Source organism: Otolemur garnettii, unplaced genomic scaffold, assembly GCF_000181295.1.
Source record: "Otolemur garnettii isolate 467f Iridium unplaced genomic scaffold, OtoGar3 scaffold00011, whole genome shotgun sequence".
Classification (NCBI taxonomy): domain Eukaryota; kingdom Metazoa; phylum Chordata; class Mammalia; order Primates; family Galagidae; genus Otolemur; species Otolemur garnettii.
In genome coordinates this window covers 34,547,378-34,565,615 of record NW_003852406.1, presented here as the reverse complement: position 1 = coordinate 34,565,615, position 18,238 = coordinate 34,547,378, and the positions used below count along the sequence as shown (strand labels likewise).

Sequence of the window (18,238 nt, the reverse complement as noted above, 5' to 3'; positions counted from 1 at the left end):
ATAAACCTGCTGCTGACTCCACTCAGCCTCCCATCTTTCACACTGAATTGTCCTCTGCTCACTTTCCACATGCAACTGCTTTCCTTGGAGTGAAGAGTCAATCTCAGGGATCCTGCTTTGGCCACCGGAAGTCAGCAGAATGAGGAAGGGAAGGGCGGGTGGGAAGGGTGGCAGCGCCAAATCCTGTGGGAGAGCACTAATGGGATCTAGAATGTACCAACTACAGAAGGCAGGAGAGCGACTTGAGGGTGAACATGTCAGGCTCTGAGACAGGCCGACAGGGATCCCAGTTCTGGCTTCTGCACTCACCGCTGGAGCTACAATTTCTCTTAAGTGCAATGGCGCAGTGCTACTCACTCCTGCCATAAGGCCCCAAGTCCGCTGTGACTGTTATACACACAGAGAGGGGCACAGCGGCGGACACGCGGTAAGAACTTAAGGCGGTGTTGAGTATGACAGGGCTCAGGTGGGGCTCAATGCTGACTTCGAAAGGAATCCCCTCACTTTTGGTTTATATGGCTGGGATTAGGCCAAGGTCGGGAACAAACCCACAGGCAACCCCTGCTACCCCCACCCCAGAGCACCAGCTGGGCACTGCATTATCCCGGCAGCTGTGGACTCTCAGTCTGCCAAGCTCTGCTCATCTAGGGGGCTCAGACTGGCTATCCGGGATGTAGGCCAAGGTTAAGAGGCGGCCCCGCGAACTCTGAGGTCTCCGCGGGGTGAGCGAGGGCTCTGAAGGCCACTGGCTCCGGTGCTATCTGAGCGGGCAGCTGCAGGAGGAGGCTCAAGCCGGGTGGGGGCCGCTGGTCTCCGACTTCGGTCTTCCCTGGCCAGGAGCTCCTAAGGCTGTCAGGCACGAGCCAGCGGTTCCGGGCAAACCTCCGTGTGGCCGCAGGGCCTGCCTGTGCCAAGCCGACGCCCGGACCTTGGGGCGGGTGGAGGCTCCAGGAGGTGGGGCGGGAGGGGCGGCGGAACCCCTACTTCGGCTCGGCCGACTCGGGGGGCGGCCCGGCTGGCTCGCAGCTCAGCGGCCGCCTTTCCCCAGCGCGCCTGCCGGCGGCGGCGGTGCCGGCGTCGGCAATCCCGGCTCTTGGCACAAAGCCTGGCGGCCAGCCCAGGGCGAGGAGTGGCTTCCAGGAAGCGGGCGGAGGAGCGTTCCAGCCGCGTCTCGCCGTCGCCGCGGCCCCGTGTGCTCCGAGCAGCCCGGGCTCGGCCTCGCACCCAGTCTCTTCGCTCCCGCGTGCCCTCAGCTCCGTCCGGGGGCGTGGTGCCTGCGCGCGGGCGGACGGGCGCCTGGGCGCGCCGTGCACTTGCCGGGCTGTGCAGGTGGCGGCGCGCGCCCTCCGCCTCTGGGCCCCGGCCAGGCTGCGCTCCGCGCGCCCGGAGGGGCGGGAGGGGCGGGGCGGCCCGGGTCCCAGCCCCATTTAACTGCGCCGCGGCGGCTGCGGCGACTGCGGCGCCGCGGACTGGAGGCCGGCGTCGGGGAAGGTGGCCGTCCTGGATTGTGCACGAGGTGTTGATCTGGCCGCTTCTCCCGGTCTCTACTTAGCGCGCCCCGCCGGGCTGCACGTTCCGGACGCTTCTGCGGCGCAAGGTGGGTGCAGCCAGCTGGGCGCAGGGTGGCCAGGCGGGGTCGAGGGAAGGCTCGCCTCAGGGGGAGGAAAACTCGCAGCGGTGGTTTTTCTAAGCATTCCAAGGGGGACTCCAAGTGGGGTGGGTGGCGTGCTGTGCCGGCCCTGGGGGCTTCAGGACTGGAACGCTCCGTAGGGCTTGGACACCGCGGGCCAGCGTGCTCCCTGGAGGGCTGGGGAGAGTCTTTACAGGCTATTTGCGGGCTGAGGGGCATTCTTGATTATTGGGGGAAGGGGACCGTCAGGGGTTTTGAGGATTGGGAGATTCTAGGTAGAAAGCCTCCAGCGTCCGAAAGTCCAGCATGTTGGCAACTAGTTCTCTAATACCTAGAGCGCAGAGGACTGAGGTGACGCGCGTGCCGTGGAAAGTGGGCGTGGAGGATGACTGGGACCCGACGGGGACTCTGTGGGAACGCCAGAGAAGCGACGGCTGGCCAGCGAGTAGGCGGAAAAAGTGTGGGCTAGGAAGGCTGGTGCAAGCGAGCTAGGGGCCGCAAAGTCTCCGGGCCTGGCACCAGCCGCCTCCCTTCAGCCGGGAGTCGCCGCCTCAGGTCGGAAACAGCAGCACATTTGCGGATCGCGTTAGGCCAGGCCCTTAATGCTTTCTCCAGATGGAGAGAAGCCACCGACCCGCCCCCGGACACCGGCTCCGCCAAGGCGCCCGCGAGGCGGAGCGAGAGCTGAGTGTGACCTCGGCTTTTCCAGTCTCCGCTCATACTGATTTTCCTGCAAATTGACAGGAAAACCCAGGAAAAAAAGCCCCCGCTGCCCTCCTGGTCTCAGCTGACCTCTGAGTTTACCCTCACCTTTTTTAGTTCCTAAAATTTAGGAGATTGTGCTAGTCTGGCTCTCGGCTGCGCCCTTCAAACATCCCTTAACTCCATTCTGCGGACTCTGGCTGTGGGTCTGGAGCTGGGTGCAGGGCGTGCGGTGTCATCTAGTGGGGGAAGCTTAAATTGTCAAAAAACCTACGTTCCAGTACCAGAAAACCATTGTTTTGCTGTGTGATCTTAGGCAGGTCCTTTCCCTACCTGAGCTGGCTGAGCTGCTCTTAGACTCATTATTTTGCTTCAAGCAGCAGAAGCTGGCAGGTACCCTAACCCTTGGTTCTGTGCTGGCTTCCTAAGTCAGATGCCAAAAGCCACACCCTGCTGCTGACAAATGGGCTGAGAGGTGGCTGGTGCAGGGATGTCTCAGCCTATGGAGGGCTGGAGTTGAGAGTTGCCTACCAGAGGCAGGTCCAGCCCTCTCCTGACCTTGCTATGGGTCTTCTAAAGGGAGCCCCAGATAGCCTGCACCCTGCAGTAGGCACCCCATCCTGAGCCAGCCTCAACCTTCCCAAGACATTGTCTGGGCTTCTGGGTCCTTTTCTGATTAGTCTTTTAAAGTCATGGATACTGCCTCTGGGGCGGGAGCTGGTGGAAACCAACTGTTTCCTCTTTTGTAGACTTCAAGTGAGATCCCCAGGAGACCAGACCCAATGGCTTCCTGGAAGACCCCCTGGTGGTTGCTGAAGTGGATGGTCTTCACACACTCTACTCTCCTGCAGGTAAGGTAATAGGGAGGGGAAGAGGAAGAGTGGATGCTCCTCTGTTTACTTAGGAGCATTACTCTAGACCACCTGAGACTGTGATAATGATTAGCATTAATCCTACATAGACTCTAATTTTCCTACCTCCAGTCAATGGTATTTGTGGTTGGATGACCCTTGGGTTCTCTGAACCCAAGACCCTGCTGAGCAGGGTCTTGATAGCACTGTAGCAGCCATGTACCAGCAATGACTTGGACCCTGGATTTCAGACTAGAATGAATGTCTACATGTGCACAGCAGAGGCTGGGATGCTAGAGTCCAGGGCAAAATCAATGGGCAGTTAGGTTCTCGCCCTAGCTTAGCCACTAAGTAAGTATTCTGAGTTTACTTCTATCATCACACATTTCATTGCTTTGCAATCCTCTCTTTAGACTTCTTTCTTTCTAACCAGTTTGAGAGGACCCAGATCATGGATTGCACTTTTATCTGCCTGCAAGGCAGACTCAAACACAGGTGCAAGGCTAGCATTGCCTAAGAGACAATAGGGAGTGATGGTGACAGTGGCAAAGTGGAGAGGCTCCTTCTATTAAGAACATCCTCTACTCAATTCCAGCTGATCATTGCTAAGTGGGAACACAGCCCAAGATTGCCAGATCTTCTTATTTTTCAAGATAGCTGAATCATCCAGATTCTTATAAAATCTCCCAGCTTTTAAAGCACTGAAAGCTAGGCAAATATGTTTGCAGCCTGGATTCAGCCAAGCAGTTTTCAGCCTAGATCTAAAGGCAGAACACATCTTAGAACTGCATCCAAGGGCTGCTGCTAGTCTCATATAGTGTCTTGTGTGAATTAGAGCAAGGTGACTCCTCCTTGCAGACATTACTTCTCAGGCACATGGGTTAGTGATCTGTGTACTCTCTAGATCTAGCAAAGGACCTGGCACGGAAGGGCTTAAATGTCTGTTAAATAAGCATGCATGCGTGAATGAAGGTATACACCCGGGGATAAATTAATCAGGCTTTCTGCTTCTCATTTCTCTCTCTTGGACTTGGTCTCTGTGGCCTCTTTTGGCTCTAATGCCCTATGAATTCTGTGACTCACACAGAATTGGTCTGCGAGGTACATCTTCTCCCCATTAACCCATTTTATTGATGCTGCACCATAATCACATTTTAATAGGTCTCTTTGTTAGAACAAATGTTAAGTATTTTCAGGATTTTAGGATTTCTCTGGCCAGCAAGTGAGCGTTGAGGTAAAAGGGTGGAGACTTACATTTCTGTCCCACCCGCAGATCTGAAATAGGCTATGAGAGCTTCAGAAATTTGTTCCTGGACAAATGGAGCTGAGTGAGGCTTCAAGGCACACGTTTAATTTTTTCTTCTTTCACCCTATAAAATTTAAATGTGCTTTGAGGCAGTCTGTTGACCTTTGGCCAAGGGCAGTGTTTGCCCAGCTTGAATCACTGAGTAACCTCTTTTGGATTTTTCCATATCTGTGCGCCTGTGGCAGTTCTGCTTCCCTGTATCAAGGCAATGTGCACAGAGTTCATAAAAGGCGGGCTCGGACCAGGGGTCTTCATCATTCACGGCCACCCACTGCTCCAACCCGAGATACACCACTGCGTCACTGTGTCACGCAAACATCTCTGCATCACATCTCAGTTTCCACATCTATAGAGACGAGATAAGAATTGTTTGGAGGACTTAATCCATTGTGAAGTGGAAAAACTGAAACAAAACAAAACAGTGCCTGGCACCTAATAAGTGCACAATAAATGTCAGCTCTGCTGTAACAGCCGCTTGTCACCCTTAAAGATTTTAAGCGAGCACAGTGCGTGTATTTCCCGCTGTGGGGCGGTAGGGGCACTCAAGAGGTATCAGCTAAGGAGAGAAGACGCTGCTTCTTGTGCAGGTTCCTGCAGGTGTGGGTGGGTGTGGCCAGGTTCAGCGCACCACGGCCGGGAAGAATGTTCTAGTGAAGGGTAGGTCGGTCCTTGGGCCCTTCCCGTGGGTTGGACACTGGTTATCCGGTTAGGGTCAGCGGAGTTTGATTCCAGGCTGCCTTTCTGAGGTCTCTTGTGATTCTGGCTTTTGGGAGGGGTTCTTTAGGATCTTTCTTCCCTTGCTTTGGAAGTGCTGCCGCCAGGTGGTTGGTAGAAAACTAGTACAGCAGAGTGCGAGGCTGGGCTGCAAGGAGCCTGAGATGCTCCAACTAATTAATAAAAAGTAGAAGTAGAGTAGGCACAGAATTAATAAAAATGTTCTTTGTTAAATCAGCTAAAACTTAAATACTTACATTCATTGCCCACAAGTAATTGCGATAGATCGCAAGACAAGGTGTGAGACTGGCCTTGTTTTTCTGCCTCATTCATGATCACTTCTGGAGGAGCTTGCTGTTCCTGCCCCCAAACAGCAGGAAAGGCCTCCCCTCTCCCTGTCTCTCAGGCCCCGAAGCTTTCTGTTGCTCTAGCCCTTAACTGAGGGACATCTTTCCAGAGAACACAGCAGCTGCTATTACAGCTCTCTTCCAGCCTGGAATGTTTGAGAGCTTTTCAAACTTTATCCTGACACCTTGAGGTGGACTTGAGGAAGAGTCCTGTGGCAGTTGTCCCCTGAATTACAACTTTCCCTTGGTTTTTTTCTCTTGCCCAGGAGAAAAACAAACCACCTCATTTGTCTGCTTAATTTAATAGTCTTGGGATATCTTCCTAGCCCTTTAGCAACTTTCCGTAGAAATGGTTTTAACATTGGCTATGTAGCTTGCTTGTTCATCTTTAAACAATCACATCCAATGGTCCCTCACATATCCCAGTGGCCCCTTACCAGATGTTTTCATCTTGGGAGGTGCTTTGTTTAGATTCTTGGCAAACTCTCCCCCCACCTCTTGTCACTCTGGGTGAGAGGGCCTGTTCAGAAAGATGGATTATCTTTGGCCATCTCCCCCGCCAAGACCACAGACATCTACTGGAACAGGTTCCTCAAGGTGACAGTTTTGAAAGGCAGGAGACATTTGGATGAACAGGCTCTGGCTTTCCCTGACCGCTCTGCCCCTGTGACGGCAGGTACAAGTTTTTCCGAGGGCTTTGCAGGATCTTCCTTGCAGTGGCGGTCCAGCTCTTGCCTGTCACTTGCTTGTCACTTGATGCTGGGGTCTTCTCACCTAGCCTGCAGCCTTAGTGGACAGGGTGCTGGCCAGAGAGTTTGAACTCGATGCCTTAGTGTTGCCCACTTGACCAATAGAAAATGCCTACACTTTGTTGCACGCAGTGGGGAGACAGGATGCTTTAATGCCGTCCTCCCTCTCTGTCCTGCCAGCTCCCTTCCATTCTCCTTTCCTTGCTCTGGTAGACCCAGGGAGGAATCAGGGACCCACTGTCTAAGCAGATGTCCTTCTGGAGAGTGGGTGGTCAGTTTCTCCTTACAGGCACTCCCAATCTTTATGGATGTTTTACTTTCTCTGTATTTCCCTTTTCATTTCATAACTTCAGTGAGCTGTGATCATGTCACTGCATTCCATCCTGGGTGACAGAGGGAGGAGACCTTGCCTCTTAAAAAAGCTGCTCAATTCCAGAGCCGGGCCCTTTGCTCTCTCCTCTCCCCCTCCATGTGCTCTCCTCAGGATGTCTCTATCACTCTGTTACATGTTAACATTGAAAATAAGACACAATCTTGATAACTGTTTTTTAAAATTTCATTCTTTAGCTCTAGGGCCCCTCCAAAATGGAAGAGACTTGGACCCCTGAGAGGCTTCTTTTTGCCTCTTTGGTGAGCTACAGATCAATTATCTCCACTAACTACTGCACACCTCCAGTAGAACACCCTAATAGCCTCAAACAATGTGCTTCCCAGCTATAATCCTCACCTCCCACTGCTGTCTGCTTTCTCCATAATGGTCATTCAGGCAGATCCTGGCACCACCCTGTATGCTTCCTTCTCTGTTGTCCCTGCCCTGTGCCCATTCTGCCACAGACTCCCATTTGTTCCATCTCAGAAATGCCTCTTAAATGTATTTCCTCCTCTCAATTTCCACTGACACCATGTCTTTGAAGAATAGGGTTCAGGTGGTAATGATGGGACCTTAAGGCCTATTTCTGGGGAGCAAGCTGGATGGACAGTTAGTTGTAGGAGAGAGGATGTATGAGGATGGGAGCTATTTTAGAGCCTGATAAAGGATTGTGTGGGAACTGATAGGGAAGAATTGAACATTCTTTCAGGTTCTGAACACGTTCTAGGGGCACATGAAGGTGGAAATTCACCTCGATCCTGGGAGACGACTGGTTACATTTAGAGGATGATATGGATTGCAGAGGGTGAAGCATGAATAAAAGAAGTATACTCTTTGGGAGGAAACAGCATTTAGAAAGGTTTTGCTTAGCAGAGTTTGTTTCAGATTATCTGTATTCCAAAAGGGAAGCAGCCAGGAGAAAGAAAGAGCTTGAAGATGTAAGAGGAAAAAACCAATTATGTGTAATTGTTTTATAACAGAGAAAAAGTAGGCAGTGTTTCTTCACTGCATTACTAATGGATCTTAAAGCACTGAAGCTAACATCTTATGGAAACCACATTTCAAGGTTTATGATTGTGAATGCTTTCAGTTTATTTTTACAAAAATGCTAATTTCCATAAATAGCATGGAAGCATAAAGCAATTTCCTCTCCAAGTATTTCATGCAATTACTTTCTGGAATTTGTCAGCACTGAACAGCTCCAGCCAATGTATGCTATAAATTATTGTGGTCAAATACTCAGAAATGCTTTTATTCTCCAAGCCTTCATTTATAAGTAAACCAGCATTTTATTTTGAAAATAATTTAAAAATAAGGATGAATAACTCTATAATAAAGAATTATTTACAATGTTAAGGGGCTCTTTAAATTCTTTTCACACTCTCTTTTGAAATTACTTTCATGTGTTTTTTTCTGATTTAAAATCATAAAACATATTCATTATAAACATGTAGAAAACACAGGAAAGGCCAAAGATGAAAATAGACTCCAATTTAATTCTTCTAATTGTAAAGATCTTTTTGTATATAGTTCTAATATTATGCTGATAAATTAACATATATGTATCTCTTAGAAGTTTATTATACTCTTAAGAACTATTCAAAAAAATTTGAATTACAGACTACTCTAATTCATTCCCTATCTCATGCCCCACATCCTCTTTATGCTATTCTCCAGCAAACAGCTGACCCCATTAGGAACAACAAAAATAAACACAGTGCAATATGCAACTGGGGACATACTAGAAAGAATAAATGAATGTAAAAAAGTACAAACAGTCATAGACAAGTAACAAAGGAGACCCAACATATGCACAGTTAACGTTTCTGAAAGAGGAAACAGGAAAATATTCAACGGAAATCATTCAACGATATAATTAATATTTTCTCACTCTTTTTAGTTTTCCTTCAGGTCTTTGTAAATAAACTGATTCTGTTTTGGGTTTTTGTTTTTGGCACTGAGGATCACTTAAGAGAAGTCTGTGTTCAATCTGAAATTCTTTCCTTATATATGATTTACTGTGTCTGCCATGATACCTACATGATTTCTTTATCCTAAAGTCTCATATTTTCATCAGGACATGATGTGAACAATTTTATGTAAATAATTTTTGTAAGTGTGTGTGACATTTCAGTAATTTTTTAAATTAAATCATAGCTATGTACATTAATGTAATTATGGGGTATAATGTGCTGGTTTTATGTACAATTTGAAATACTTTCATGAAACTGGTTAACATAGCCTTCACCTCATTTTTCAGTAATTTTTAAAATATGGTCTTCAAATATGTGTTTTCATTTTTTTTTATTTTCCTAAGCTCACATCTTCTCTTATCTTCAAATGTTTCCTTTAAATTTACATTTCTACCTGATCTTTTAAAAAAGAGATTAAGTTGTCCATAATTTATTTGGGACTGTTTTCTTGCATAATTAATCTAGTAATGCTTGTTTTTTGGCTACATTTTGCTTGTGTCTCTTCCTACCTATTTTTAAAAATTTGTGTGCTTTGGTCTCATGAGGATCCTGTTCCTATAGGCACTCTCTTCTTTGTAGGGCTCCACTCCATGGGGTTCTCATCTTTGGACCAGGAAGCTAACTAGACCTGTTCTTCTCTTGGTGATGACAGTTGTATGAAGCACAAATGCACATGAGTCGCTTAAGCTTCTGCTTATGTCATTTCTGCTAATATCCCACTGGCCAAAGCAACCCACATAGCTGAAGCCATAATCATAATGTCACCTACTATGAGCAAGTTATATAGCCACACCCAGGTTATTGAGGAGGGAAGTATGCTCTTCCCTGGGAGATTGTGTGTATGTGTATGTAGGGGTTTGAGTGAATATTGTTGAATAATAATCTGATCTGCCATTTTGGCAAAGCCAAGCTTTCATCCAGGCAGCATAGTACCAGAGAGCAGGACCCTCATCAACTAAGTTACTGAATTTGGGAGAAGTTAACCCAAGTGAGGAGTTGTGGCTAGGACTCACTTTGCGGTACACCCAGCAAAGTGTATCTTTACTATCTCACTCTTAGCCCTAACATGAAACTCAAGTCTGTGGCAGCAGAAATCCAGAAATGATTATCTTAGCCCCTAAGTCAATGGTATTATTTAAACTTTTTGACTATAATTCACATTACGTCATGACTACCCACATATATACTCATGTGTTTCTCATATTACTTATACAAAAGTTTTGGGAAATATCGTTTATACTTTCTATTTGATTTCCTTTTTCATCTCATTTTGTTTTGTTCAATTCCAATTGAGTCCATGAAAAAAATAGCAGATTATTATCTAATCAATTAATTTTGTGACCGACCAGTAGGAGGTATTTATAGTTTGAAGAAAACACCGCTCTGCTTTTAATAGAGACAACATTCTCTGCCTACTCGTGTGTGTTGGGGGTTGGTATTTGGTAACCAAGACTCCTAGTGCACTCCCTGATTCTGGTCAACTATTGCTGAGCGTAATCTTCTCTCTTGGGCTTTATCTTCCCCAGCTGAGCTCACTGTTGCTAATGGTAGACTGAGAAAACTATGATCTCCAGCACGCCTGGTTCCCAGGGCTCTTCAAAGCTATCTAGAACGTCCTATCTTTCACTCCTCTGACCTAGTTACCTGAGGAATCATGTTAGTAAGTTTCCTGGTATTGAATCATAGTTGTGTTCCTGGTGTTAACTGTACTTGGCTGTGATATATTATGTTTTTAGTATTTGGCTGGATTTGGTTTGCAAATGTTTTATTGAAAATTACTATATCTGTGTTCATAAGAGATGTTGGTTTGTACTATATTTTTCAGGTTTTTATATCAAGATTTTTTCTAATCTCATACAATGAATTAAGGCACTTTTCATAATTTTTCTTTTTCTGGGTCAGTTTAAATAGCACAGAAGGGAACCTATTCTTTAAAGGTTTGAAAGAATTGATATCCCCCAGGTAAAGGGGGCACAAGACCTTTTTGGAAGAGTGTTTCTTTGATAGCTTCTTTACATTTCATAAAATTATTTGGATTTTTATACAATTATTTGAATACAATCAAAATTGATTAAAGAAGTAGGAGAAATCTGCTTCTTTAATCAATTTTGATCAATACAAAAATTAAAAAAGACTTTGTATTTTCCTACAAGCCCTCTATTTCATGAAAAGTTAAACATTTGGTAGGACAGAATAAGGGGAAGTGTTTTGTAATTTTTGAAGCAATTTTTAAGTTACTTTGCTATTAATTTCTGATTTATTCTCTCTTCAGATAATGTGGCTTTTTAGTTTTATTTTTTGAAATGTATTAAAGTGCTCAATTTCATATGGCTCTCAAGAATATTTGACAATTTGTCATTTTTGTAAACTTTCACAGATATTTGACAATAAATTGTATTCTCCCAGTTAGAACATTGCTCTGCCACCCCCACTTTCTTCCTGCTCCCCCGTCTCCTCTTCTCTCTATTCACTGCCACACTATTCCCTATTTGGTTCTGCTGAGGAGCCGTCTATCTGTTTTTGTTTTCTTGTGTCTTACTGATCTCCATCCTCAGGAGCTCATCTTCCACCAAATGCTGCCTAGCTGCCTTTGCTAACAAAAATAATTTTCTCCTTAAGAGGAACAAGAGGCCTCCCTGCTGGGTGAGATTGAATTCCACTGCCCCATTGTTGATCTGGCTTCTGGGTTGCTTTTTAGTTTTTCCAATATTATCACCAAAGGAATATTCAACATCTTTGTTCCCAAATATTTTTCTTTATTATCAAGTTGTACCCTGAGTAGCTTGGGAGAGACTCTCACCATATACTCACCAGCCTTTGATATCACTAAAAAAACTGGTAACTTCATAGAAGTTTGGACATTTTATACTCTGTCACCCTTTAACCCAAATAGAAGTGACCAGCCCTGATAATCAGAGCAGGGAATTCTGAGGGTTTCTGTGGCTCATTTAGGAGTACATTTTAAGCTATATTGTAAAGTGGGTACACTAGCTGTGAGCCTATACTTTATGAAAAGAGGACTCATATATATTAGTATCTAAAAATAAGGTGTCAGTGAAGGGGGTACCAAATGATAAGCAAAACTTGCTTGTGCTCAGGGGTCTGCAAGATGGGGTTGCAGGAGAGTATGGAAACGGGGAGGCTCTGTTGGCATCTTTTGCTGGGTGGACACAGGGCCTGTGAAGACCCTCTTCCCTGTGAAGCTGAGGGATGACTCCACCACTGCCGGGAGTGAAGACTGAAGCTGGTGGAAAGAGGCCAGTGTGAGTGTCAGGGGTATGACTGTCCTTCTTTTGGAGGAAGGGTTGCCCATCTGTGGCAGTAGCTTGTGGCCGTCCTTTGTTCAGGCTGAGCGAGATGAGGAAGGAAAAGTTGTGAGATAGGCAGATGAAGCAATGCCATTTGGCTGCTCAAATCAAATTCCTTTCATTTATAATGCAGAACCTCCTTTGCAAAGAGCAGTAGTCAGTGGGACAGTGGCACATAATGGCCCTCTGATAGAAGCAGACCCTCCCAGACCCTGGTAAGGCCTTTGTGGAGCCCTGAGCAGTGGCCTTTCTTCTCAGGACAGACTTCGTGGCCCTACATGTTGAGGTGTATCCCAGTGGCTCTGAGCTGACCGAGGCACTTTCTCTCCCTGCTCTGGGAGGTCCGGCCTGTGGCAGGCATCAGTGTTCACAGCTCCAGAGGTGGAGCACATGTGCTGCATGGTCTGTAAACACTTTCTGGGAGGCATTAGCAGCTTCCATTGGCAGAGCCAGGAAAGCATTGTGGAAGGAACCCAGGGTGGCAGGTGCCGTGCCCCTAGGGCTCTGTTTAGGCCCTGTTGTGAAGAAGCTATTCACCTGGATGCTGCCCCCAGTGCAACTGGCTGATGACTGTTGATGTCCAGTGGCTCCTATCAGCACCCTGAGCAACCAGACACTGAAAGCTAACAAAGAACATTCGGGGAGAGGGAGTGAATGAGCCACTATTTACAGTTAATTGATAAAACAAATAGGCGCATATATATATGTGCATTCACACACACAGAGAGACACAGATGGTGTACTGATGCTGCCCTCAGGTCTTCCTCAGTGGACATTGGTGAGTCCTGTGAATGTGACAGGCCAAGGTGGCGTCTGTGTCCTTGTTGACCTCATTGCCAGGTTTGTTCTCTCTTGTCTGTTGATCTGCTTTAATGCCCATCTTGGGACAAAGAGTGTATTGAGTAAGTCTTGGCTCCCAAGATGCTTCCTGGCCAGTCCTGGAGTGGTATCCTGGAGAGATGTTAACAGGTTTTTTTCCACTCTAGGAATAACCAAGAGAAGCTCGTCCTTCAAAAGACACATGGCACACAGGACATAGGCATCTTTTAGAAATTGTCATGTGGAAGTACTCACGGAGCTCAGAGCTCTGTTCTGTAATATAAAAAACTGTCGGATTAGCACATAATTCCGAGACTCGATTTATGAATCCATTGACTGACAATTCTTGTTGAGGTCAAGAAAGAAAGCGATCTCAGTGGAAACTGTTGATAACACCAGAGCTGAGCTGGTGGTGGAAGTGCCTATGGGGTGCTGCTCTGTGCTCCGTGTTTCCAGCTCATGGACTCTGCCCTGCCTTCTTTTTGTAAGGTGGGTGCATCAAGGAATTTTAGCTTCTTTGATGTGCTAGGACTTTTTTTATGGGATATTTTTGTAGATATTTTCTCCTGGTTTATAGATTGATTTTTTTTTTTTTTCATTCTCTTATTAGGGTCTTTTGCAGAGCAAAAGTTTTAAATTTTGGTGAAGGTTTGATTGATTACTTTTGTTTTAAATTTATGTATCAGAGTTTTTGGTGTGATGGCTAAGAACTCTGTGCCTTGTCCTAGGCCCTGAAGATTTTCTTCTAAAAGTTTTATGGTTTTACATTTTAAATTTAAATCAATGATTCATTTTGAATTAATTTTTGTATAACGTCTGAGATTAAGGTCAATTTCAGCATTCCTTTATCAAACATTAGTTGAGAGTATTCATGTGGGTGCATTTCTGTCTGTTCACTGACCTGTGTGTCCATCTGTCTTCTTCCTCTAGTGACATGCTATCTTCATCACTGTAGCTGCACAGTAGTCTAGATTGATTCTTCTAGAATCAGCTAGAGTGAGTCTTCTTTATTTTTCTTTACCAAAATTATTTTAAGTATTCTAATTCCTTTACATTTTCATATAAATTTTTGCATAAGCTTATCTATACATACAAAGAACTCCTGCTGGAATTTTTATAGGAATTGTGTTGTTAAACCTGTAGATCACTTTGGGGGAAGATGTTTTACTCTGTTGAGTCTTCCCAATTCATGAGTGTGAATTGTCCCTTCATTATTTATATAAATATTTTTCTTTGTTTCATAAATATTTTATAAAATTCTGAACTTGCCTTGTTAGAGTTTTGGAGTTACTATAAAATGGTGTTGAGTTTGTCTTTTTTAAATTTCAGGTTAATGTGAGGGGACAAACAACCAAGTCACAGTATTTGAATTTGTTAGGTAGAGTCCCTCTTATAGTTATGTCTTGCACCCAAAAAGTATGCCATATACTCCTACGTTGTGCCCATTTGGTGGAAGCACCCCAAAGCACCCCTCCCTTCTCCCCCCAACTGCACCTCCCCCCAACTTGAATTGAAATAAGTTTTTCTCCTATGTGGGTGTGAATTAGATCATCTACTGGCTTCGTATTAGGATTAAGTACATTGTGTATTTGCTCTTCCATTCTTGTGATACTTTACTAAGAAGAATGTATTTAAAATCCATCCAGGTTAATACAAAAGATGTAGGCTTGGCGCCTATGGCTCAAGCAGCTAAGGCGCCAGCCACATACACCTAAGGTGGCGGGTTCGAATCCCCAGCCTGGGCCCGCCAAACAACAATGATGGCTGCGACCAAAAATAAAATGGCCAGGCGTTGTGGCGGGCGCCTGTGGTCCCAGCTACTTGGGAGGCTGAGGCAGGAGACTCACTTGAGCCCAGGAGTTGGAGGTTGCTGTGAGCGTGATGCCATGGCACTCTACCCAGGGGGATAGCTTGAGGCTCCGTCTCAAAAAAAAAAAAAAAGATGTAAAGTCTCCACCTTTTTATGGCTGAATAGTATTCCACGATAATACATATACCACAGCTTGTTAATCCATTCCTGAGTTGATGGGCATTTAGGCTGTTTCCACATCTTGGGGATTATAAATTGAGCTGTGATAAACAATCTAGTGCAAATGTCCTTATGATAAAATGATTTTTTTTCTTCTGAGTAGATGCCTACTAATGGAATTGCAGGGTCAAATGGGAGATCTAATTTGAGTTCTTTGAGGATTCTCCATACTTCTTTCCAAAGAGGCTGTATTAGTTTACAGTCCTATCAACAGTGTAAAAGTGTTCCCCTTTCTCCTGAAACTTTGAGACTTTGTGATGTGGGCTAATCTTACTGGGGTGAGATGATACCTCGGGGTGGTTTTGATTTGCATTTCTCTGATGATTAGGGATGATGAACATGTTTTCATTTGTTTGTTAGCCATTCTTCTGCTTTCCTCAGAGAAGGTTCTGTTCATGTCATTTGCACAGTGACAGATGAGATTGTCAGCTCTTTTTGTGAGTTCTCTATAGATCCCAGTACTCAAGCCTTTTTCATATTTGTAATATGCAAATATCTTTTCCCATTCTGAAAGTTGTCTTTTGCTTTCATTTTTGTATCCTTAGCTGTGCAGTAGCTTTTTAGTTTAATTTAGTCTTATATGTTTATTTTTATGGTTGTCACAATTGCCACAGAAGTCTTCTTCATAATATCTTTCCCCAGGCTGATATCTTCAAGAGTTTTCCCCACACTTTCTTCTGGGATTTTAAATCATTTAATATCTTAGATTTAAATCTTTTATTTATCTTGAATCAATTTTTGGAAGTGGTGAAAGGTGCAGATACAGTTTCAGTTTTTTACATGTGGTCATCCAGTTCTTCCAGCCTCATTTATTGAATAGAGCTTGTATGCTTTTGTTTGGTTTATCAAAGATCAGATGGCTGTAAGAGATTGGTTTCATCTCATGGTTTTCTATTCAGTTCCAGATGTCTATGTCTCTGTTTTTGTGCCAATACCATGCTGTTTTGATCACTATGGCCTTGTACTATAGCTGAAAGTTTGGTAGGGTGATGCCCCCAGCTTTGTTTTTATTACTAAGGTTGCCTTGGCCATATGGATTTTTTTCCTGGATCTATACAAAATGAAGAACTCTTTTTTCCAGTTCTTCAAAATATGATGATGGTATTTTAATGGGGATTGCATTGAATCTGTAGATTGCTTTGGGAAGTATTGAGATTTTAACAATGTTGATTCTTCCCAGCCAGGAGAATGGTATGGTTTTCAATTTGTTAATGTCTTCTGCTGTTTCTTTTCTTAAGGTTTCATAATTCTCTTTGTAGAGGTCCTTCATCTCTTATTAGGTGTATTCCTAGGTATTTCATTTTTTTTGAAGCTACTGTGAAGGGAGTTGTGTCTCTGATTAGTTTCTCAACTTGGCATATACAAAGACTACTGATTTGTAGACATTGATTTTCTATCCTGAGATGTTACTGTGTTTCCTGATCACTTCCAGTCTTGTGGTTGAGTTTTGGGGGTTTTGTAAGTGTAAGATCGTATCATCGGCAAAGAGTGAGAGTTTGACCTCTTCTGCCCCCATTTGGATGCCCTTTATTTCCTTCTCTTGCCTGATTTCATTGGCTAGAACTTCAGCACTATGTTGAATAGTAGTGACAATAGTGGATATCCTTGTCTGGTTCCATTTCTAAGTGGAAAAGCTTTCAGTTTTACTCCATTCGGTATAATATTAGCTGTGGGTTTGTCATAGTTGGCTTTGATCAGATTCAGAATTGTGCCATCTGTGCCTATATTCTTATGCGTTCTTGTTAGAAAAGGATGCTGAATTTTATCAAATGCTTTTTCTGAATCTTTTGAGAGGATCATATAGTCTTTGTGTTTGCTTCTATTGATATAGTGAATTACATTTATGGATTTGCCTATGTTAAACCAAGCTTACATCTTTGGGATGAAACCTACTTGATCATGATACATAGTTTTTTTAGTGTGTAGCTGGAATCTATTGGCTAAGATTTTGTTGAATCTATTTTCATTAGTGAAAAGGGTCTGAAGTTCTCCTTTTTAGTTGGGTGTTTTCCTGGTTTGGGTATCAGGGAGATGTTTGCTTCATAGTAGGTGTTGGGGGAGATTCTTTCCTTCTTAGGGTTTTGGAATAGTTTCTTCAGTATGGTAAAACTCTTCTTTGAAGGTTTGATAGAATTCTGATGTGAAGCCATCTGTTCCAGGGAATTTTTTTGTTGGAAGCTTTTTTATTGTTTCTTCCATTTCGGTGCTTGATATTGGTCTATTCAAGAGATCTGTTTGGTCTATTAACAAGAGATCTGTTTTTTGGTTAAGTGGAGGGAGAGGGTGTGATTCAAGTATTGATCCATTTCTTGTACATTGTCAAATTTCTCAGCATATATAGTTTCTTGTAGTGTTCATGGATAATCTCTTGTGTAGTGTTGGGTTTTTAATTTTGGTACCCATCTGTTATTAGTACACAGAAATACAACTGATTTTTATGTGTTGATCTTGTATCCTGCAACCTTTACAAACTCACATATTAGTTCTAGTAACCTTTTGATTCCATATGTAGGCAATGTGGTGTCATGCCTAAAATTAAGACACAGTTCGATGTCCTGCCTTGATGTCTGGTGAGACTGGGAGGTCCTTGAATGGCCTAACTCTGTGTTCCCCTCCATACTCTGGTCCTACAGATAAGATCCTTGGAAGAATTTTTATCATGAATAGGTATTTAACTTTGTCAAATGTTTTTTTCTCCATCAACTGATACAAACACGTGATTTGTGTTTTTACCCTGTTGATTTGATAATATTGATTAATTTTCAAATTTTGAACGAGCTTTGTATCCCTGAAATAAACTCCACTTGGTCCCTTCATTTTACGTATTGCTTAATGCTAGGATTTTTGCCTCTAAGTTTGTGAGAGATAGTCATTGGCAGCTTTGTTTTGTTCTGTCATTGTCTTGTTTTAATACTATTTTCATGAAAAGAGTTGGGGAGTGTTTCCTCTTCTGTTTTCTGAACAGATTGTGTAGAATTAGTGTTAATTATTCTTTAAATGTTTGGCCTAATTCTCCAGTGAAAACTGGTGATTTCTTTTTTGGGAGGTTTTAAACTATGAATTCAATTTACTTAATAATTACACATATAGTGGTCTTCAGATTATCTATTTTATATTGGGTGAATTTTGGTAGCAGAAGAGGAAATTGTCCATTTTGTCTAAATTGTTGAATTTATGCATGTAGAATTTTTTGTTGCATTTTCTTATTATACTTTTCATGACTGTAGGATCTGCAGACATATCTGTTTCATTCCTGACATTGGAAATTTGCACACATATCATTTTCCTTTTATTCTCTGTAGTATTGGTTGCTTTTTTTTTTGTCATTTTATTGATCTTTTAAAGATTTCTGCTATTGTTTTATAGATTTCTGCTGTTGTTTTTGATCTCATCATTTTTGGTCTAATCTTTATTATTTTTTCCCTTTTGGTTTTGGGTTG

The 18,238-nt window shown here is 43.8% G+C and overlaps 1 protein-coding gene across 1 annotated transcript in view; it reads left to right on the top strand.

The window, feature by feature from the left end:
• Positions 1 to 1,425: 1,425 nt before the first annotated feature.
• ADAMTSL3 (ADAMTS like 3) overlaps positions 1,426 to 18,238 on the top strand; it is a 391,341-nt gene continuing 374,528 nt past the window's right edge. Inside the window, exons 1-2 of the mRNA XM_012801847.2 lie at positions 1,426 to 1,597; positions 3,082 to 3,183. Of these exons, the coding sequence (XP_012657301.1) occupies positions 3,115 to 3,183 (69 nt within the window). The 5' untranslated portion in view covers positions 1,426 to 1,597; positions 3,082 to 3,114. The remainder of the gene's footprint in view (positions 1,598 to 3,081; positions 3,184 to 18,238) is intronic.